Source organism: Euleptes europaea, chromosome 1, assembly GCF_029931775.1.
Source record: "Euleptes europaea isolate rEulEur1 chromosome 1, rEulEur1.hap1, whole genome shotgun sequence".
Lineage (NCBI taxonomy): Eukaryota > Metazoa > Chordata > Lepidosauria > Squamata > Sphaerodactylidae > Euleptes > Euleptes europaea.
In genome coordinates this window covers 88306965-88330241 of record NC_079312.1, presented here as the reverse complement: position 1 = coordinate 88330241, position 23277 = coordinate 88306965, and the positions used below count along the sequence as shown (strand labels likewise).

Sequence of the window (23277 nt, the reverse complement as noted above, 5' to 3'; positions counted from 1 at the left end):
TTTAACAATCTGCTACTGGCAGATTTTACACTGACATAGCAGATAATGTAGCTTCCAGTGGGGAATTAAGTACAGCCTTCCATTAAAACGCAGTCAAATTAAACTGGAGAAAAGAATTCCCATGAATGGCCCTCATAAAGGACACTATATGGCTTTTGTTTTGGACCAATGCAGCTACCTGAAACCTAAATTCAGCGATTAAGGATATGGAGTTTGTCAGCTGAAGTGAATTATCTTTCCTCCAGATAGGTGTTTAATCACAATTATTCACTTGAAATCAAGAAAAGTTCCAGTTTTAAAAAGGATGTTTTATTTCAACAAGTTTCACTTAGCGCAATACACCAAAAAGTAAATCACAATACAATGAAAGATTAAATCAAGGCCTCAGATTTCATACGAACACCAAGACCAAACTCCTAAAGGTAGCTGTATTGCGTCTCATTTCCCCATTAACTTAAAAAGCTTAAACGTGCCTTACAAGATATTAAAAGAAAAACTAGAACTAACATGCCAAATGTTCACTTTTGAGTTGCCAACACAGCTCCTATATCTTGTTTGTACAAAAAGCATGTTCCTGAACATGCACTGAAAACAGTTTGGTGTTATATGGTATAAGAGCAACACTTAACATAATTGAAACAGCTTTAACCTAAATACGCTTACTGCTCAAATACACTCCTACAACAAAAACTGGAAAAAATCTGAAAATTGTTTAACAGGAAATTCTTTACTTGACCGTTACACTCTAGATGAATGTTTCAGAAGATTCAAAAAATACTGAACCTGAATGTTTTAAAATGATCCTGATTCACTTACAAGTAAAGCATAAATCACAAGCTTGTATTGCAAAACTGTTAAACTTAGTTTTTTGTTTTTTAAAAAAAGTTGTCAAAAAGTCAGATGACCGGTTTACATTCCCCAGCCACCACTCATGTTGGACATGTTGGACATTCCAGCCATGCCATTCACTCCCATGGATGCCCGATTGCCACTACTATAGTAGCTGCTGTTCATTGCACTCTGGTTACCTACAACAGAGAACGTACATTGGGCAGTTTAGTGCAAGAGCTAACAGCCACAGGAACATGCATTCTCCTCCCTGCCCCAACCACATTAACCCTCTTAAATTACATTGCATATTCCTGTACTATTAAAAAAGACAAACCTGCTTCTGTTTAATATCTTTCATTAAAGTTCAAAATTCTGTAAGGCCAAATACAAACAAGTGTCCCAGATTTTCTGTAAGCTTGTGCAAAGGAAGTCCTAAAACATCTTCATGCCTCCCTCTATTGCAAGCAGTATTACAGGTAGCCCTTCTCACACTATCAGATGACAGATGAACTAGATACTGACCCAGAAATCCTAACACTGCACAGCAAACAATCTAGCTTTAGACCCAATTGGTTTGATGAGCAGCTACAAGGTAACCCTTTTTTTGCTCCTCTAAACTTTTTATTTCCCAAGTTTCTAAAAGGTAGCTAAAATAAAATTCTTGAGTTTCAGCATATGTGATGTGTTTGCCAAAGAAATTAATCCTTACATGAGATATACTAGCCAACTCTTACACACCCCTCTAAGATGGATGAAAACATCTTACCATATCCGCTCATGCTGCTTTGACCACCATAGCCGCCTCCATAACCCCCACTCAACTGTTGGTTAGCTGGACCACCATAACTGGATTGGCTCCCTTTCAAGTTAAGGACAGGTATATTAAGACCTTGATTAGCATTTTATAAAAAAAAATCTAGAGAATGTGCTACCTAAAAAAAGCTAAATTCTGCTCGTTTTTACTTTTACATAGACTCTGATTTGAAATGTTTTTCCTAATGCTCTTTCATTGCTGTGGGGGAGGGGGGATTTTCAGATAGCTGTTTTCTAGTGACCAATTTTGTGTTAGCATGTAACTTAGAATTCAGGTGCCAACAGTTCCCAAGTATTAAAAAGTGATTTTGTTATTTCATCATGCCATTTTTACTCCTTGCAGCCAGACGGCACTTCTGATGTAGTCAACCATACACCGACGCACCTCAAGTGGTAACAGGTGACACATATTGGTGCTTGCTTAGCTTTCATACTTGCGTATCTTAAGAGGAATGCCAACTTGTGGCAGCAGACCTTCCATATCAGAGCCTAGTAATTCTATTCTGGACTAGAGATTTCGTGCAAAGGAGCATTCAATGTTTCTAACTTTTGCCCTATTTCAGTAGCCCCGCAAAACTTTTTTGCAGTTGAACATATAGTTTGTTTTTTTAACTTAATCTTGTAAAACACAACATTAAGCCATCTGAACCATTCCATAAAGTACTATAAAGGAAGCATACACCCCCAAGCAACAGAGGAAACCAGCTGCCATTTTGGGGAATAAAAAATTTAAAAAACCAGGAAGACAGGCTTCAGAATTCTTCTTTAGATTTAACTTCTATACCCAAGTTTCACGGCATCAGGTGAAGGAGAAACCACTGTGGGCAACTGTTACCATTAAAATTCCACCCTCCAAAATGAAGCCTTGAATAAAAATACTATTGTAAGCAACTATCAATCACCCTCTCCCAACTTCTTGTAACCCCTATCTATAAAGTAGGCACTCATGTCAGCATTCAAATAAATATTTTAAAAGCCTAAATGTTGCAAAATTAATACCGGAAAAGGTTTATATACCTGCCAGAGTGTTAGTGTTCCAGTCTTGAACTACACCTTCGGTTTCCTTGACTGCAATTGAGAAAACATTGAATATTGAAATAAGTAGGCTCTGTATAGGATTATCCAACATTGAAAAATCTTGGCAATTAACAGGGTATTGAATTTCCTGCACGTACCCATTGCTCCCATCATTTGACTGCCATAGGCACCACCACTTCCTCCAGCTGTAGAATTCAAGAATAGTTCTACATATCTGTGTTCTGAGGAAATACAAACACAGTTAACAAGTTAACGCACGAGAATTAATATGCCTTGATGGACAAATAAGTAACCTCAATGGTAAAAGTATTTACCGAGACAAGCAATAAAGGAAGCCACAGCCTTCAGTTTGCGAGATCTGAGCAAGGCTGTCAAAGATAGGACATTTTGGAGGACTTTCATTCACAGGGTCTCCACGAGTCAGAAGCGACCTGACGGCACTTAACACACATACAGACAACAAGCAATACCAACAGGTATATTCAATGGAATCCTACCTCAAAGAAGCAAAGCAAAGAACTGTACAAGAGGGGGGAAAGCAGCTTAACTTACGCATATTTGCTTTGTCTTTGGACATTGCAGCGACAGCATCCTCATGAGTAGCAAACTCAACATCTGCTTCCCCTGTTACTCGACCATCAGGTCCAATTTCAATGTGGACTCTCACAGGATTCAAAGGCGAAAAGAACTATGTAAAGAATGTCAAATGCAAACCATCATTAATTTTCTTGAAAATTCTCATGTGATATTCCTGAGAACTGGACAGAATAAGGACAATTATATTCCTCAAAAAATACAATCTGGCAAAATAAGTCTACCCAAGAACTGGACAGAATGAGGACAATTGTATTCCTCAAAAATACAATCTGGCAAAATAAGTCTACTCACGTTGTAAATGTCATTTTCTGTAGCTCTGTATGGTAATCCTCTCATGTGGACACAGTGACCAGTTGTGCTTTGGAACGTGGAGGATCCATCGCCATACCTGTGATCCGACATGCCTGTGGAGAGAACAGTCCATTCTAAATGTTGTGTATGTAGAAAAAGTTACCTCATTTGCCCTAATCAAGAATCCTTACCTCTTCCAAATCTATCAGATCCAAAGCCATAGCCATCATTATACCCATTGTAGTCATCATAGCCACCATAGCCTGCAAGCCAGAATTTAGAATAACATTGAAGCAAATCTTCTAAAAGGTGCGTTATTACAGGGGAACTATATTTTAAAAGCCAGATACATACCTCCACCATAAGCACCACGCCTCATTCTTTCAAATCCACTTCCTCGACCAAGGCTGTTATAGCCTCTTCCCACACCTGGCCGGTCGTAAGGACCTGGCCTCTGCATGGCCATGAGTTTGCGGGGAGGATCATAGTGTGTACGCACTTCTGCTCTGCTGCTCTTGAAGATTTCAATGTACCTAAAAAGGTTTACACATAAAACTAGCTGAGTTTTCCTTACCTTGCACACCCGTTTATACAAAACAAGCATTTTAAACCAGCCTTGGAACTGGCAATTTTAAGCCAGAATTGTTTTTACAATTATGGATCTTAATCCAAGGCTAACAATTCAATTATTGAGCATTTGTAAGCTCATTTAGGTATCCCAGCCTTAAGGGTTAGGGAGAGCAAACTGCTTAGTCTTTGGGACTATCAGAATGTACCCTGGAGGGAAATGTCCACTCAACAGGACCCACATTTTGCTCATATTGCAATATGCAGAGGTGAGGTTAAAAAGCTAGTCTCCACCAGAATTTTAACCCATATGCACACTCTGAAGTGTGCTCACTAACCCCATTATTTGCTTTCGCATGTCACGTTAGCATAAAAAAGTGCATGCTTTAATAAGTCACAAAATTTAGAATAGAAACCTTTGTGACATTTTGAAAATTATGTTCGTGAAAAATTACAAGAAAATGTTACATCAATGTATAGAATATGTTTAGAAATTACATTTTCTTATGGTAATAAGAAGCTAAGTGTTTTTAGAACTATAGGCATAATTGGTGCTATTAGAAAAATTAAAAGCCATAGTCTCTCAACTTCCTTAATTCTGAAAGTTAAACACATTTAATGGCTTTGAGTTATCTACAAGGTAACAGCAGAACTAGAATTTCAGCTAGTCTGCACGTGTGAAAGAACAAAAACAACATTTACAATTTAAACTGGAGATGTTAGTAGGCTATGGCATTACATATTGTGAGGTGAGCACTTGAGAAGAGAGAATATGGATTTAATTACAGTTTACCATAAGAAGAGCGACATATCCAACCAACCATCCATCCCCACCTGTGCCCTATTCTTTCCTTGTGTTTCTTTAGAGCCTTTTCAGCTATTTCCTGTGAAGCAAACTGCACGAAGGCCTCCCCCGTACTCCTCCCCTGGAAGTCCACCGGCAATGTTATCCCATTTGGCACGATTTCCAACCCTTCAACCCAAGGACAAATAACCCCAGTAGGGGGGTAATATTAACATCACAAGCCCAATCATGATTTTCTTATAGCTTTAAAATACACCAGATGTTATACTTTAATTTCAGAATCAGAATACCATTCTATTAAACAATGTAACAAAAACATACAAATACTATTTGACAAGATTCTTAACTCAGCCTGCTTGTGAAAAGACTATATGTCTGCAAATTTAGATCAACATTTTCTCTAATTAACACAGGTTGTGTTAAGAAACATTAAAAGAAGCCATATTTTACTAAAAATATTAATTCTTTGCAGTCTATCAATTAAAAATCCTTTAGAAAACAGTAAGATCAATTATGCAATCATGACAAGTATCTATTTAAACTCACTCAAATACTACATGCAATATTCAGAGCTGGTAACAAAATTAAAAATTTATTTTCATAAATGTAAAAAAATTATATATGCACACAATAAAGTAGTATCTATAAAGAATGAAAACTTTTCAATTAAAAACTGAAGATGGCAGGCTGATCATATCACAATTCAAAATAAAACACATTCAAACTTATTCAGACTACTGCAACACATTCCAAAGATTCTACTGTAACATTTACGTCTATATAGTCTACTCGTTGTTTCTCAAACAAACAGTATTTCAATGACAAGCCAATTTTTATTATGCAAACAATTGTATGTCAAGTTGCAGAACTAGCAAATATTGTAACAAAATGTTTCTTCTGTACCTTGATTGCAAAAAGATATTTCACAGAATTTCATTCTGCTTTCTACCACCAAGCTAAGCAATATTATCACAACAATTATTCATCCACGTTCCAGACACTCATGATATTTTTAGTCAGGCATTTTATATGCTTAGCAGATAGGAATTGTTAAAGTTATTTTACTCCAACCTATCAACATCTATTTAACATATTATCCAAACCCAACATTTGCAGCATTAAATTAAAATCAACTTAGTTGAGATTTTAAATTTTGGAGGCATCTCTCAAATCATAAAATAGATCAGGGTTTGGTTTAACTAAGCTATACACACGCCTGTTACAAAACTGGCAGTTTAGTCATGGTTTTATTTAACATAACTAGGCACTAGTTCAGCACCTCTAGAATTCTAACCTTTACCAACACAGCTATAGCTTTTACTTGTACCCCACATACCTGAGAAGAACTGAACAATTTCTTCCTTGCTACAACCAAATGGAAGTCCTCTAAGCCGTACAAAACCATCATTAGCAGTATCAGGGCTGTTAGGACCAGTATGCTTCAGAACCCAATCCATTTCAACGTTGTTTGACTTGAAGACTGGAAGAGGCACTCAGAATTAATCAATTTTGGAATTTGGCATAAAAGGTCAATGCACAACAATCATTGAGAGAACATATTCACATTACATTCACAAAAAAGTCATGCATCTAAACTCCACCCAAATCAAAGGCTAGGCAGTTACTATGTCAATTCAATCCAAACCTTCAACATATCTGTGTCCCATTGTTTCTCTGTCTTTTTTCAGTGCCAGCTTCACATCTTCTTCAGTTTCCAGTTCAACAAATGCTTCTCCACTTGGTCTTCCTTCCCTTGTGTAGATAAAACGGACCCCTGAAGATCCATTTAGTATTTTGCATTCTAAGAGAGAGCAGACAACGAGTTTAACCCACAGACCATGGCTGTAAGTAAATCCTGTATTCAGTAAGACCAACTTTGCCATTTTAACTATGCATACTTAAAACTTATTGGAAGAGAGTGTACCTTCCTCTGAAGTAGCAACAGTCTAGCCCGAGTATGAAAAACAGATAAATAGATGAACAGTACAAAGCAACACCAAATTAAACAGGCCATGCTGTGAAATTATCTAAAAATGAGCACAGTGGAAACGGTAAGAGAACACAAAAGAGTTAAAAAGGAGAAACATGAGGGAAAAAATCCCAAACAGATAATCCACCATTTAGGGATGCAACTTTGTTCCCATCTACCGTGCTTCACATTTCATTTACTAATTTCTGAATCACATTTCTTGGAACTAGTTACTTCACTGGAGTCATCTTAGAATGCTTAAGTCTGTGCCTTCAAAAAAAATGCGGGTCTTCACTGTTATTTGATATAATTATAAAACATAAGATGCTTATAGAGCCATCAGGAAAAGCAGAATATGTTTAACAACAAACAAAATTCATACTCTTGAAATTAAAACAGTTAAACATCTCTCCCTCTTACCGCAAGGAAGTTTGCACCTTAGTACCACCCCATTTAGTTGCAAAAGACTGAATGAAGTAAATCCATCCTGCAATCTAAAAATAAAATACCAGGGAGGGAACAAGAAACATACACACTTTCCATTTCTTAAGTGTCTTTGAAGTCTCAAGGAAGTATGCCAAGAATCATGAAACAATACTTACCCGAAAAAAATCTCTGTACCTCATCCGCAGAGCAGGACCAGGGCAACCCGCGCACTTTCACGACATACCCCTCCCCGCCTTCCGTGTTCAGCATCATACTGGAAGTGAGCGTGGTCTCAGTTTCGCCTTCTGTTGCTACGGGGCAGACAAAGAAGTCGCCACACTGAGTGGGACACAACATTGGCAACCCAGCACCCTTTCCCTACAAACTTTCCGCTTGCCCGCCCCTCCTCCCACGCTTCTCTGCCACCCCCCAAAAAACAAAAACGTTTCACCCCCACGTACACATCGCAAACTGAAATCGTCCACCGGAGCAGCGCGGGCGGTTTTAAGGGTTTCTTCACCTCTCTAACCCAGAAGGCCGATCGGCGGTGAGCGCTAGGAAATGGCGCCGAGCGGTTGTTTGCGCTTCCGCTCGGCCGACCTTTGGCGCCGCCTCCGCCTCACAAAGAGTAGGCCGCAGCCACCGCTGGCAGCTTAGAAAAGAGTCGGCTATGGCGCAGGGCGCCGGATCAAGGCAGAAGCGCGAGGAAAGACGACTAAAGTGCAGGGCGGCTAATCTGAGAGACGACACCCGCCCAGCTCACCTATTTCTCAAGCGTAGCGCGGCGTGGCCGAGAGAGAAAACGCAAAGGGCATGCGCGCATTTAAACCACACAGCGCACGCGCCTTGCCGAGTTCACCCCTCCCCCGCTCTTTCAAGCGCTATCTGCGCATGCTCCATAGCAACCACCGCCTCTCGCGATTCTAAGGCTTCGGCTGTTATGCGCCTATAATGAAAGCAACTCATACGGAACTAAGACGAGTATGAGTCAATGCATAAAATCGCGCGGCGAGGTCCTTCCCCCCACTTTGTTCCACACTACTTTCCGCGGGAAGAATCCCCCGCACGGTGCCTTGCGCATGCGCCGAAGAACAAAGCCCTCTTCCCCAGTGCGCGGGTTCGCTTTGTGCTTACTCAGCTCTCAAGCTTCGCCCAGCAAAATAATTTAAACGTTTAGACAATAACCAAGAGAGGAGTTACCCAAGTTAAACGAGGTACTCCAAGCCACACACAATGCAGATTTTACTGCTGGGCCTTCATACTTAATCGTTTGGGACGAGTACCGTAGTGCCTTTACAAGGCAACCAGAATACCAGGCAAAGAAAGATCAACTGTTTTCCAGCAAACTTGGATCTTTTCCTGACCCGATTCACAACTCCGGAACTAGTCGAGGGACAGCGTGAAACGTTTGCATAACGCCGAAATAGAGCGGCGTGGAATCATAACCTTGCTCACATCAAAGGTGAAGTCCGAAATGATTTCACTACAGCTTCCTTTCAAATTAGCAGCCTGAACCCAGAGTTAGGAAAATTTAAACTCACTGCTTTCACAAAAAATGGCCAATTTAAAAGGATGGAACAGCTAGTGTGCTTAGCAAGCTCCCCCCAACAGTAACATTCCCGCTCTATCAATGTAACACTCACTTCCTAAATCAGGGTCAGACGCAGTTATATGCCCAGACAAGCAGCGCCTAGTTCTGCAAGGGGAGGGGCACAAAAAAGAATGGCGGATTCGCACTGAATCGACCCGGACTCCATCGGAGGGTGGTCCCAAAGACGAAAGGCCGAGGGCGCCAGGATTGGCTAAATAGACGCGGGGTTCTTAAACGGGACTGAAAGCGCGGGAGCCGCTCGCCTCAGTTCCTTTCTTACAGAGCACAGAAACAGCTTACGATGCATCCTCCAGCCAAGCGCCTCTATCCCAACCCACCTAAATCCCTAGACCAGAGCTTCCAAAAACGCCTCAAGAAAGTTTCAATTGAAGGGAATATTGGTAAGTGCTAATCCGCTGTTTCGCCTAGGTTTACTAGCTCATACCGCTGTTACTTTTTCATCATCTCTTTTAGCGTTCTCCATGGGCTTAGTTCAAGGGGGACTGCTGCTATAGAAGGCCTGCCTTCTTGCACTGCGAAGAATGACTGCTCTGCTCTCCCACACACACACACTCCCGCGGCAAACAAAAATCTGGCGCCAAATTTCTGGGAGGAGTACTTGAGTGGCCAGGATCTCGTTAGAGTCAACTACAGTAAAGATCACTGTGTTTTCTTACTAATCTTTTTAGGATGAGCACCCCAAAAGTCCCTTATTTTCAAAGCCTATAGCTGACTAGTTTGACTCTTCAATACCCAGGTTCCATTTTCATAGAATCATAGAGTCGGAAGGGACCACCAGGGTCATCTAGTCCAACCCCCCTGCACAATGCAGGGAATTCACACTTACGTCTCCCCCCACACACCCCAGTGACCCCTACTCCATGCCCAGAAGATGGCCAAGATGCCCCCTCTCTCATGATCTGCCCCTCCTTTTTTTTTTTTTTACATGACACACAGTACTACTGAGTATTGTATCCTTTGGAAATTAAAACTCAAATTACTGATGACAAAACATCGATCTATTTCAAATCAGGACTTGCAAAGGAAGCTTTTGAATAGTTTGCAATGTGGGAAGTCGGCTCTTACAAAAAAGCACAGTCCTCTATACTATATTGCTCAATGTCTCATTACATTGTCCACTAATTTCTTCCATAGCTGCAGGAAAGTCCACATTTGTACAAATGCTAGAGAACTTTAATGATGAATGGGAAGTAATTCCTGAACCAATAGCTAAGTGGTGCAACATTCAGACATCCAAGAATGAGTATGAAGTAAGTATATTAACTTTTGTACTGGGGTGATAAGAGGGGAGTAGCTGACTGGTGTTTTTAAATGCGTATTCTCACAATATCTTGCTGTTTCTAAGAGTAGTCAAATAAGCTAGAGAAGTATATGAGGTTTACACAAACTCAGGTACAAATCCAACTTCAGTTAAAATATTTTTGATTCTCTTAAGTATTCAGATACAGAATATGCTTTGCATAAGCCACACATACTGAATGTCAATTTTACTTTCTAAAACGAGGGGGAGTGTAAATCAACAAGTCAACTATAAATTCACTTCTGAAAAATTGCATTTCTATTATCAGGAGCTTTCAACGTCTCAAAAGAGTGGAGGAAACCTGCTGCAGATGTTGTACAACAAGCCCACAAGGTGGGCTTATGCCTTCCAGACATATGCTTGTTTAAGCAGAGTTAAAGCACAGTTAAAACCCATCTCTGCTAAACTATATGAAGCAGAACATCCTGTGCAGTTTTTTGAGAGATCAGTCTACAGTGATAGGTAAGATAATTCATTCCTTCACACAGACTAATATTTGCATAAATTAAGGGGCATCTTTCTAAAATGATATGGAGCAGACCTACCATGAACATATTAGGAATAGTCATTCTGATGTAAGAAGTTCCATACATCTAAGTGAAATTTTTAGAAGGGTTATTCTAGCATCTTCAAGTAGTCAGCATGTACAAAATAAACCCAAGTTGGAAAATATTCATACACTAGCTGAAACTGATCAAAATTAATTTTCGAACATGAAGTTAACAAATGTGAATTCAGCAGATTAATACTGTTGGATTTAATTGTTTCTTCATATTCGAGTATGGATAGTCTGCTTTGAATTTTAATTATAATCCATATAGACAAAAGTTTCAGTAGGGCTATGTCCATTGGCTGTTAGACAAAAATGGAGATTCAGGAACGATTTCTTGTCTACTTTTCTGGCAAAAATTCACCTTAAGTGCTTTACACTAAGATTCATTGGGTCTTGCTTCCAAGTAAGTGTTTTCTATTGCAACCCTAGCTAACTATCAGCATTCTAAACCTCAGTTCCTGTAATTAAATTGTCTTGTTTTATAGGTATATCTTTGCCTCCAATTCGTTTGAATCAGGAGACATCAATGAAACAGAGTGGGCAATTTATAAGGACTGGCATGCATGGCTTCTGAAGAAGTTTGAATCAACCATAGAGTTAGATGGTATTATCTACCTCCAGACAACCCCTCAGGTATGCCTTTTTCAGTCCAGTCTAGATAACATTGTATGGTATCTAGATATTCCTCCCTACATGAAGTGGAGAGGTAATTTATAAGTGCAATATAATGGCAGTATAGAGATTTTTGGTGCTCTGGTATCTATAACTGTACTGAGGGAAAATTAATTATTCAGCCTATGGCTAAGTTAGGGTTTACCGAACCCTATGTGCAAACCACGCTTCATACCTACCTCCTCAGCCCAGCTCCTTCTCCAAGTGAAAGACCTTTCAGAGTTACTGAAGTTATAACAATTATGATTACTAATGTGTGAAGAAATATCCCTGAGGGGCAACACACACAATTGCAGTACTTTGGCTTACCCCTAAAAGCTAGTGTAGACATACAATATGTGTCTACCCTACTTAGATCAACTGCAGTCCAGATAATAAATCGAAAGCTAGACCTCCCAACCTTTGTGATGTCATATTACCTCAAGAGATTCCACATTCTAATCTGTATTCATGGTTGCCTAGAGACATACAGGAGACTCTGAAACGCTTAAACAGTCTTTGTGTTTGTAAGATCTCAACATTAAGAAACCAAACGTTAAATAAGGATTAATCATTAAAACCAAAGCATGTCAGCTAAAGGTCTAGTCTTAATTATTTTGCCACATCAGCTGTAAAGCTACAGTTCTCAATTCTGCATGTCTATGCTTTACTGTGCTCACAAAAGCAGGCTCTTTCAGCACTACGTAGGCCTGTTTCAAATGGACCATGTTCTTACATTCTAGGAACGTTTTCTAGAATCACTAGCTAACTACTGCCAAAGGATCATACAGGAACAATATTAACTGAAAGCATTACTTAAGGAGTACTGCCTGAATTTCAGGTGTTTCCCATACAGGCCACTGTGGTTTCCTGTTGCCACTATGCTGCCAATACAGCACAGCAGCAATGGGGCTTCCCACATGGTAGGTCTCTCCATCCCCATTGCACCACAAGGGCTTTTTACATTTAAAAAAACACCAGATGAATATCATTGATGTAAATATATATGCCTTTCCCCCATGTGCCTCCACAGTGAAGGGGGAAAGGATTTTTTTAAAGAATCTGATACACGGATTAATCAATTAATCTGATACAGATTAATTAAAAATCATCTGGTGATAGAAAAGAAAATGGCTGCCATGTGGGTGGGATCAGGGAAATCCTAGCTTTCCCACCCACCAGGCAGCTATTCAGGTTTTACGGTGCAGCAAAGTATGAGAGAGACTGGAGAAAATCCAGGAGTACACAATACCTCACAATATTTTGGGGAAGCAGTGAATGCTTCTGATGGCATGGGCCTGCTTGACAAGGTTAGAAAGACATTCTGCAGAATGTGTAAAATGGAATTGTTCAGGAGGGCATTTTTATAAAAAAGTGTTGTAGTCTCAATTACTGGCACTGTTTATTGGATGTATATTGCTTTGTTTTTATTGTATTTGTATTGTTATTGCTTTGTCTGATTCATATTCACTGTTTTGCATTGACTTCTAAAGCTGTAATCCACCTTGTCTCAGTGAGAAAGGCGGATCAGAAATAAATACAAGATCCTTGTTGAAAATCTCATCTCAATTGACATACAGTAGCATTCATTTCATAAATGTGATAATCATGCTAAGAATTTTCTCTCTGCTAGATATATAAACGTATGGCTTTTTAAAATCTAGAAATGCATGGAACGGCTACAGCATAGGGGCAGAGAAGAAGAACAAGGAATTCAACTGGAATATCTGGAGAGCCTTCACTATAAACATGAAACCTGGCTTCAAGAAAGAACAATGAAGTAAGTAGTTCTTGTATTTCAGTGTTACACACGCTTGCTATGCAAAGTAACTTTCTCAGCTCTCTATGAAAATTAATGGTTCCTATGGTCCAGGGCTAATTTGTTTTATGCTAGACTTCTATTAGATCACTCTGGTTTACATAACTCTGAGACCCAGGCTCTGCGGGATTTGGTTCAGTTCTACAGGAGCCTGTAGGACAGAATTGTTCCACTGGACCTATGATTGAAGACAGTGTCCACCCCTAGGATAAAGGGGATTACCATCTCAGCACCATCTGTTAGATTATAATTTTAACTGTTTTATATTTTTGTTATGTCTGATCTTTATTAATATGATTTTGTAATCTTATGATTGTTGGTTGCCCTGAGCCCGACCTGGTTGGGAAAGAATGGGTTAGAAATGGTATAAATAATAAACTCATAGATGCTATATCATCACCATTCTGTGGACTTGGTTCAGATCCAATTAATGCCATGGTAACTAAAGTGATGGATCTTACAACTTCATACCGGAATGGTGAAGTATTCTCTTAAAGCACACTGACTGCTATATTAGAGGCTGCTGCTAACGGATTACAGACACATTCTACTGTTAACATGTTAAGTGACAGTTATAAGTTGTGAGCAAAACAATTTTCCTGTTAACTCAAAACATGATGGATAGGTCTCATCATTATATGGAAATTAATTTAGTTCCACTTCCACAAAGCTCAATGTAGTAAAACTTTTCTCTCCATCTTATATTCATAGCCATTCTGTGATGAAAGTTAAGGCAATGTGTGCGACTGTCCTACATCTAGCAGTTTATTCAAATCCAAGTCTGCATGTCAATGTGATTTAAGTAAACTTGTATTGAAGTGGGGATTGCTTCCAAACAAACTTTGTATATTACGATGTTCTATGAAATCTCTGCTTAAATCAATCTATTCCATTAATAACCTGTTCATTAAAATCATTATTGGCTAAGATCCTGGGACACATGTTCAAATCCCAACTTTGTCATGGAAGTTTACTGGTCCGTCATGGGCCAGTCACACTTTCAGACTAACTTTCCATGTTGTAAGGATAAAATTAAGAGAACTATATTGTCAGTTGTTTGGGGTCCCCACTAGGGGAAAATGATATAATTATGTAAATTGTACTGTAAAAATGGGGCAGAACAGAGGTCCCCAATCCCACTGAGCCTGAGAACAGTGATGCAGGCATATAACATTTTCCACAGAAAATTTTAAAACATTCCACTTGAGGTTGTGACTGGGCATTACCACAAAATGGCTGCCATGGAATACTGGGACCAATCACAGAATGTTGGGAGGTTGCAAGTCAGTCATCACTACCATGGAGGCAGAAGTCGCTGAACTGATATTTCCCTGCAACACAACAGTGATGCCTCCTGGATTCTTCTGAAGCACTTGCTGCCCATTGAGCTGGAAGAAGGCCATGGCTGGCTATTTGCTTTGGGGCAACACAAGTGAATACCACACTGGGTACTAAAGGGTTGTACAGGTTAAAACATATTTACAATAGTAACTATTTTGCTTTATAGGGTGGACTTTGACAATCTTCAAGACATACCCATTTTGGTTTTAGATGTTAATGAAGATTTCAAAAATGATGAAATAAAACAACAGTATTTATTGGATAAAGTAAGTATTACAAATAGTTTATCTTTCCTTAGCAAGGTTTCTGAAAGGTTAACTTGAGTTCACTTGCCTGTTTTGCATTTTAGTACTGAATTCATGCTGTTAACAAAAATTAGCACACCAACACTGCAGTCCTAAACAGTTACACACCCTCAACTTACATAGATCGGAAAAGTGCAATTTTGCTTATGGTTGCACTGCAAGTCTCTTGAGAATTCTGTGTACTTCAAACATACAAAGAAATCATGCTTTTCTGGTTACTCCTTTTCCCAGATCAAAGAGAAAAAAATGCAGTAAAAAACCTGGGAATTCCCAATTACATCATAGCATTATTCTTGATATACTGACTTCCATTATGTTGTATACTATGTTACACTATATTCCAGAAGGTCTACATGTTAGTGGGATCTAAGTGAACATGACTAGCAGGATCCTGAATACTTTCCTTAATACCCTGTTCGCATATGCTATTTTGACAGGTCAAGGCTTTTTTGACTGCTTAGAAACCAAGAGACTGCTCAACAAGAACATCTGGAAAACTTCCATTATAAACTATCTGGAGTGGGCATACAATACCTGCATGGCAAATAGTCTCTTAATGCTGTTTTTCCTCTTTTTGAACATGTAAACGCTACTATATATCTGAGAATCCAGGAGCTTTAATGCAACAGCAAAGAGACACTGGGACAGTGCCTGAAGTACTCATTTTATGACTGGAATTGTTCTGAAGAGAGTAATGACTGTCTCATAAGTATTTCAAAGGAGATAACTTTGTGTATACTTTTTTAATACTGCCTTACTCAAAATGCTTGTACACCTTAATTTTGATGGGCTATGTACTTATGTCCAGCTCATTAAATTACTTTGAATTTACAAAATGTTTATTATAGCTAAATCATTAATACTACAGAGTTCTGCATCTATTTCACCTAAAGCAAGTTCCTATAACTAATGAAAATACTAATAGCTGTCTGCATTTTATTTTGCCAAATTATAGTAACTACAATCACGTGAAGTCTGCCAGTGCAAGCCAAGTGCTTGAGGAAGATAAATTTCACCCCAAAACATTAGTAGCATTATTAAAAAGTATGATACAACCCAGTGAATCCTCAAAGGAGGTATTTCCCACAGATTTAAAAACTTTAAAATTATGGAGAAAACTGTTCCAAATGAATGCTTAAGATAATTAGTGCAAAGTGCACATATGCAGAAGCAAATCCCCGCTGCGTTTTTAAAGACTCGAGTACACACAGAAACAAGTACTTCCAACCCAATGGGTAAATTTTTGCCTGTGTATGTGTATATATAGTGTGCGGTGTGTGTGTGTGTGTATATATATATATAATGATGTGCTTTTCTGAGCACATCGAAACAGATGTTTCAACGTTATTGTATTTCCAGCGACTGCTTTAAAATCAGAACAGCTGACAGCCTTCGTTTGAATGCAGGCCCCAGCAAGAAAACTACACACCCTTAACCAGGGACGGCGTCTGAACAATGAAATGAGGCCGTCAGAGCAGGATGAAGACGAGAATATGGCGGCAACGTTACTCTTTTCAGCGTTTGTGACATAAGAGTACAACGTCGTGCTTTGTGCAGAGACTTAATGGGGGGGGGGGAGCGCGCCTGTCTCCAACCAGCCACTAGGCCCGTCTCGCCATCAAGTCACGTGTCACACTCCCCTCCATTTCAGGGACTTGCATTAAGCTGTTACCCAGATAAATAACTCCCCGCCCCGCGCTCAAGGGCAATCGTTCCCGGAGAGGCTCTTTTTTTGCCCCTCCCCGGCGAGCTACTGGTCGGGGGGGGGGTGTTTAATGTCCGCACTTTCACCCCTCGCGGCCTACGCCACGCTACTGTGATGCACCCTCGGAATGGCCGCCGCGAGCGCAGCGCGCAGGATTGAGCAACACCCACCGTCATGGCGGAGACAGGACGTGGAGGGGGGGGAAGAGAAAGGCGAGGGGGGGATCAAAGGGAGAGGGGAACGTCGCGGGAGGGGGGGTTTCGCATTCTTCGCTGCCCCAAAACACACGCGCGCGGGGACACTTACACAGACGGCCCGAGCGACGGGTTTGAGGCGGCGGATGCAAGGCCCCTCCCCCGACCTGCGCCAGCGTTCCAAGAGCCGCCGCAACGGCCTCAACGGTCGCTAGGCCGCAGATTCCTTCCTCCTTTCCGCCAACCGGCAAAGCCCACTCACCGAGGCCGGGGATCTCGGGGCCAGTCTCCTCGGTATGACACGGGTCCATCACGTCTGGTTCTCCTTTCGGGTTTTTAAAGGATCTCCTCCCTCTTTCTTCTTCTTCGCCCGGTAGCGAATAACCCAATCAAGCAGGAGGCTAAACAAGAAGAGAAGACGGGCCCGGTTTAGCACAGCGCTGCCGCGAGCAGATCCTTCCCGGATCTAGGATTCGTCTTCGCCCGCCTGCTTCCCTCCCCCTAAGAAAACGAGGCCCGCGCGAAGGAGAATAACATACGCCACCACGCGCCTTTCGTTCCCCCCCGACTCACCGGAGCTTCCTCGCAGCTGCTCTTCTCCTCTATAAATAACTCCTTCCCCCACTGGCAGGCTTGTGACATCAGATTAAGTAACCCCTCCCCATCCCCGACCGGTGGAACCAGCCAATCGCTTTGTTACAAAGGCACAGCCGAGGCAGCGTCCCCACCGCATGCGCGCACCGCTGGCTTCCCCACCCCCCACCCCCCCCCCAACACACGCCTTTTAAAGTACCAGGAAGGTCGTATTTTAAAGATAAAATCCTGGAAAACAGAGTCTGATAGTAATGGCCGTTAGAATCACCGGCTAGGAAGCAAATTCTGTTCGAGCTGCAAATCTAGCCTGATGGCAGAAGCTAAGAACGTCCTCCAAAAGTGCTGCTGGGAAGGTTTGAATCTTTCCAGGTTCAGGACAAAAAATGAGACACTGACAATCTCGTAGTGATCCAGATGTTTACCCTTGAAACAACACTACTTTTGCATGTTCCTAGAATCCCTCCACTCTTAACATCACACGACATCAGTTGCCCTTGTTAGAGTGAGTCATGTCACTGGTGGCAAGTGACAAAGCTCTTTCCCCCTGCGCCCCCATACTATTTTGTGAACCTTAAAAAAAGAATGCTTTGAGGTGTAGCACTCAAAAGGGCAGTATTTATGGCAATCACCAGAAAATTCTTCTTCCCCCACACATAGCCACAAAGAATGCCTCATTCTCACTGCATTCTATTGATTTTGGGGTTTTTGTATTAATTTACCTGATCGATCATTCTATGCTCATTTCAGGCTACCTGTGGATTGCATGTTTGAATGTTCCCTCATTTTAAAGAATCCATGCTGCAGTTAGCATATCATACAAGGACTCGTTCTAGTCTTCACCCTGACATGCTGTTTTCCCGCCTGCTGGGCAATTTTTACATGCGGGTAGTCATTCAAATCTTGCTTTCAACTGCAGCATGAAATGATCTAGTTAAGGAAAAACTTTCTGCTCGGTTCTGCTGAAAGTAGAAACTGGGTCAAAGAACCAGCTAATGCAACAGATCTCAAACTTTAGCAACCTAGAGGCCAATATTTTCATTCAGAATTTTACAGATCCTCTCCAGCCCTCCCTCCCTCAATGACACACACCATGTGCCTGATGTTCCCTTTCAAATAACATGACCAGCTATGCATGGGCCATGTCCTCTAGAGAATAATATTTACCTTTTTAGCAGTTAGACATATTTTAGTAGCAAGGACTGGTTTGTGACAGTGAAAACCTCTAAGACCTTGCATTCTACTGACCACAGTTGGACCTACTCCTGAGTGAACCTGCTCAGGATCAGGTTGCTCTTCCCTTATTTAATTGCAATGAGAAATGCAAAACATGTGCATCCCTATTTAAATAAGAGGGATGTGCAGACTGATCCTATGCATTCTTGCTTGCAAGTAAGGCCTACTAAGTTTAGTGGGACTTACACCCAATTAAGTATATATAGGACTGCAGCCTTAAACGTGCTTAATTTGGGATAAATCATCCCCACTATTTTCCTCGAAAACGAGTTACAGTCAAAGAGAAACTTGGTTTTTTTAGACATCTTTTCTTGAATAAAATGTCACTTTCTCCATATTCATTTTTGCCAGCAATTCTAAAAACACTTTTCTGGTAAGGATGCTAGCCTCCAGGTGGAACCTGGGGATCCCCCAGGTTTATAACTCATCTCTGGACTACAGAGATCAGTTCCCCTGAAGAAAATTGATGTTTTGGAGAGTGGACTCTGGCATTTTACCCCACTGAAGTCCCTATCCTCCTCAGGCTCCACCCCCAAATCTCCAAGAATTTCCCAACCTGGAGCAAGCAACCTTATCCCCCATCCCCTGCTCCTGCGATTATGTCCCACTAAATTAAATGGGACTTTCTTAAGAACATAAGAAGGGCCATGATGCTGGACCAGACAAAGGTCCATCAAGTCCAGCAGTCTGTTCACACAGTGGCCAACCAGGTGCCTCTTGGAAGCCCACAACCAAGATAACTGCAGCAGCATTATCCTGCCTGTGTTCCAAAGCACCTAATATAATAGGCATGCTCATCTGATCCTGGAGAGTATAGGTATGCATCATGACTACTATCATAATGACTTCTGCTTAGGATTGCTACCTTTGCAGTGAATCAAGCAGCAAGGGCTTGGCATATAGTGCATAGGACAAAAGTACTAGTTTCAGCAACAGGTTGACCCTAAATGCATCAGAAAACATCTCTTATCAGGGCAGCCTTAGCAGTGAGATTTCCATCTAGTTTCACCTCTGGACTTTGAGTAATCATGCCATTTCAAAGAGGAGCTAGAATGCCTGTGAAAACCACTGCAGATGATCCAATAGTAACGGCTGCTTATCTGAAGTGGGGAAGAAACAGGAGTCACTGCTTAGGGCAGCGTCAGCCAAAGATAAGTTTAAAGTAGCAAAATAATTTTTTTCCTGAGTTAACACATTTCCAACAAAATGTTGCATAACCTCAAACATTATTGGGCAAGCAGAAGCAATGGTCACAAACATCTGAGTGGGAGGGAGAGCTTTGTGTAAATTGTAGCAAATGGTTGAAGTGCAGATTGGTGTTTCTTAACAAAATCCTATTTGGGTTTATATATATTTTTGAGATCTCCATGTGAACATCTGCCTCTACAGGAAAAAGGCAAAGCCTCCTAAGCAGTTCATCAGCTATCTCTGCTTGCATTTGAATGGATAGCTTATCACAGACAGAAACCATAAGATATTGTTGCACAGTTCATAATCAGTGATCACACACACCCTTCTGTCTGAGTGCTACTATAGTTAATTGTATCAAAAGCTGTTGAGAGTTCATTGAGAACAAGAGGGTCATTCTCTGTCTCCTGATGGTTGTTAACCAAGGCAGTTATTCAGTCAAGTCATCCATAGATCAATGCAGTTATTAGATCAATCCTCTTGATTTCAATTAGGTCACCAGATATGAGGGAGCCCCTTGGCGCAGCGTGGTAAGCTGCAGTACTGTAGTTGAAGATCTGCTCATGACCTGAGTTCGATCCTGATGGAAGTCAGTTTCAGGCAGACCATAGCCAGCTCAAGGTTGACTCAACCTTCCAGCCTTCCAAGGTTGGTAAAAAGAGTACCCAGCTTGCTGGAAGTGGCGTGTAGAGGACTGGGAAAGGCAATGGCAAACCATCCCATAAACATAGTCTGCCTAGTAAACTTCATTATGTGACATCACCCCATGGGTCAAAAGCCATACCCCAGCATTATTTTTGGTTTCTAAGATGCTACTTAGGAGCCCCATTGCGCAGACTGGTAAGCTGCAGTACTGCAGTCCAAGCTCTGCTCACGACCTGAGTTCGATCCCAATGGAAGGTGGTTTCAGGTAACCGGCTCAAGGTTGACTCAGCCTTCTATCCTTCCAAGGTCGATAAAATGAGTACCCAGCTTGCTGGGGGTAAAGGCATGGGCAAACCACCTCGTAAATAAAGTCTGCCTAGTAAACGTCAGGATGTGATGTCACCCCGTGGGTCAGGAATGACCCGGTGCTTGCACAAAGGACCTTTACCTTTTTTAAGGTTCTACTGGATTTGTATCTAGCTGTTCTACTGTAGACCAACATGACTACCTTCTGAAACAGATAAAAGATAACATACAACCTAGAGGAAATGGAGTGGAATAATAAGAAAACAAAACCCACCATTGTAAAAAACATAGTTTTCAAGGTTTTATTGTGAGCTTGGACATAAGAAGGCAAACTACTTCAGAAATGCAGAACTCTCAGATCTGATGTCGGATGTATTTATTAAGACCGAAGCATCAGCACCTTGTTTGTCTTTTTTATCTTAGGACGCCATGGAGTTGTGTCCAGCTTTTTCTCTACTGTATGCAGTCGAGCTGTGGTCTCTGTAAGCATGTCCATCAGCAGCTCAAGTTGTAGCTTCAAATAATTATTCTCCTCCAATAGGGCTTTGTTCTCTTTCTTCAGTCCCTTATAAGGTGATTCCTTGTTAGGAGAAGAAAGTAATTGCAGTAAAGGCATTTGCTGGGGAATACTGTTGCCCTGCCAATCACCGTCCTGAAAGACAAACTTTGCTTTGCTCAGCTGAGCACATGGAAGGCCATAATCCATTCCCAGTTCAGTTCGCCTGGTTTTGTAGTCCAAGAGGTAGAAAGTAGATAAAGAGGTGGCTTGTCGAAGTGGAGGCCTTCTGGGGTAAAATCTGCGAGAGAAATGATCAGCCCAGTAATCACGCATTTCTTGCAGAATGTGAGCAATGGTTTCCATGGGGAACTAGTGATGGAGTAGGCCAATAAGAGTCCTGCAGGAGAAGGTTATGGAACAAAAAGCCAACATGTGCAGTATCACAGAGAAGGGTGACATATTATGTGACCAAGAAACAGAAATAATTGTATCACTTAATCAAGACAATTGTATTGAACAACATATCCTGCTAGCTTCCTTTTTGTAGGTCCCAGTAGTGTGGGAACATCATGTAGGAAACATGCAATTATTTTAGACTAAATAAGAGTCAGGAATTATGTTGTTATGGAAACTATGCTCTAAATTAGAAATAAGGGTACCAGATAAGACCTCCTGTTCTTCTGCAATTTCACATCGTGATAATGTTGTCCTTGAGACTGCCCCCACTCTGCATTGAACACATTAATTGAATAACCACATAAAGCTCTGAAATCTGGCACTACCACCACCTCTTATGCACACAGGATGGGATCATGGGGCATATGTATACTATAAACTTACATTAATGTTATACTTGTTTAACTGGCCTGGTTTTCCCCTAAGAGTCCTGGAAACTGTAGGTGCTGCTGCTTCTGCATGTCATAATGACCAATGGTTGCAAGTTGGCCCATTGGTCCAAAGCAAAATCCAAAAACAAAAGCCATCTAATAACTTTTCTTAAGACCGAGAAAAATAACACAAAACAGCATGCAAACTTTTGAGCACTCTGAAATGCTTCATCAGACTGGACTAGTTACGTAGCTCAGAAGTTAAATTCAGTTCCAGTACTGTTCATACGTCTACCACATATTTCCTCTGCCGTCAGCTTTTTAAGGTACCTTTCTATTTTGTCTAGTATTAGAGAAACATTTGAGCAACCACCAGCTTCTATATTTGTTACTGAAGACTACCTTTAATCTCTTCTTCTTTCAGAAGGCCAAACATGCAATCTGATACCAACTCCACCACTTACTTTGACCTATTGAAAAGTTCTACACAGGACATAGGTCATACCATGAAACATCTTTTTGTACCCCACCCCTCCATTTTGTTGTTTACCATCTAGTCTGATGAAGAGTTTAGGAGAATTTGAAAGTTTGCACACTGTTTTGCGTATAGGGTTGCCAACCTCCAGGTACAAGCGGGAGATCTTCTGCTATTATAACTCCAGGTACTAACTGGAGATCTCCAGCCAATAGAGATCAGTCCACCTGGAGAAAATGGTCCCTTTGACAATTGGGACTCTATGACATTGAACTCCCTACCCTCCCCAAACCCCACCCTCCTCAGGATCCGCCCCAAAAACCTCCGCTGGTGGCGAAGAGGGACCTGACAACCCTATTTGTGTGTTATTTTGATTGGTCTTAATGAAAGGCATTGCTTGGTTTTTTTATAAGGACCAATATGTCAGTCTCTAGTGGATGTGGAGGAGTAGGCACTCCTTCCCAGAGTGGGCCACAAGTGTAGCTAAGCATTGCGCAAATGTGTCTCAGCCAAGATGAAGCGAGTGGTGGGAGTAGTTCCAGCCTGACTACAATGAAGAGGTTGCCTAGGTTCAAGCAATTAGATCACAATTTAACAAGAATACATTGTTTCAGGTGAGGTATCCAGTAAACCAGGGGTCCCCAACCTTTTTGAGCCTGTGGGCACGTTTAGAATTCTGACACAGGGCGCTGG

The 23277-nt window shown here is 41.1% G+C and overlaps 3 protein-coding genes across 6 annotated transcripts; 1 reads left to right on the top strand and 2 right to left on the bottom strand.

The window, feature by feature from the left end:
• Nucleotides 1-287: 287 nt before the first annotated feature.
• On the bottom strand, nt 288-17150 carry HNRNPH1 (heterogeneous nuclear ribonucleoprotein H1). 4 transcript variants are annotated; one of them, XM_056865421.1, is made up of 13 exons: nt 17080-17150; nt 7514-7648; nt 6588-6743; nt 6279-6422; nt 4972-5110; nt 3925-4103; nt 3762-3833; nt 3571-3704; nt 3235-3370; nt 2820-2903; nt 2662-2712; nt 1598-1690; nt 288-1028 (listed from the first exon to the last, which is right to left on the bottom strand). In XM_056865421.1, exons 1-13 carry the CDS (start codon nt 17126-17128, stop codon nt 910-912), a joined length of 1491 nt encoding a protein of 496 aa, XP_056721399.1. In that variant the 5' UTR covers nt 17129-17150; the 3' UTR covers nt 288-909. The 4 variants fall into 4 exon arrangements, with proteins under 4 accessions (XP_056721399.1, XP_056721407.1, XP_056721424.1 ...); XM_056865429.1 differs by having other exon boundaries at nt 3571-3683; XM_056865438.1 differs by lacking the exon at nt 288-1028 and having other exon boundaries at nt 2644-2712.
• On the top strand, nt 9230-15430 carry LOC130491687 (deoxycytidine kinase 2-like). Its single transcript, XM_056865477.1, has 7 exons — nt 9230-9329; nt 10084-10199; nt 10518-10711; nt 11288-11435; nt 13118-13233; nt 14780-14879; nt 15356-15430. Exons 1-7 carry the CDS (start codon nt 9230-9232, stop codon nt 15377-15379), a joined length of 798 nt encoding a protein of 265 aa, XP_056721455.1. The 3' UTR covers nt 15380-15430.
• A 4012-nt stretch (nt 17151-21162) lies between the features above and the next one.
• Nucleotides 21163-21645, bottom strand: CBY3 (chibby family member 3). The gene has a single exon (XM_056847651.1). It carries the CDS (start codon nt 21643-21645, stop codon nt 21163-21165), a length of 483 nt encoding a protein of 160 aa, XP_056703629.1.
• Nucleotides 21646-23277: the final 1632 nt, after the last annotated feature.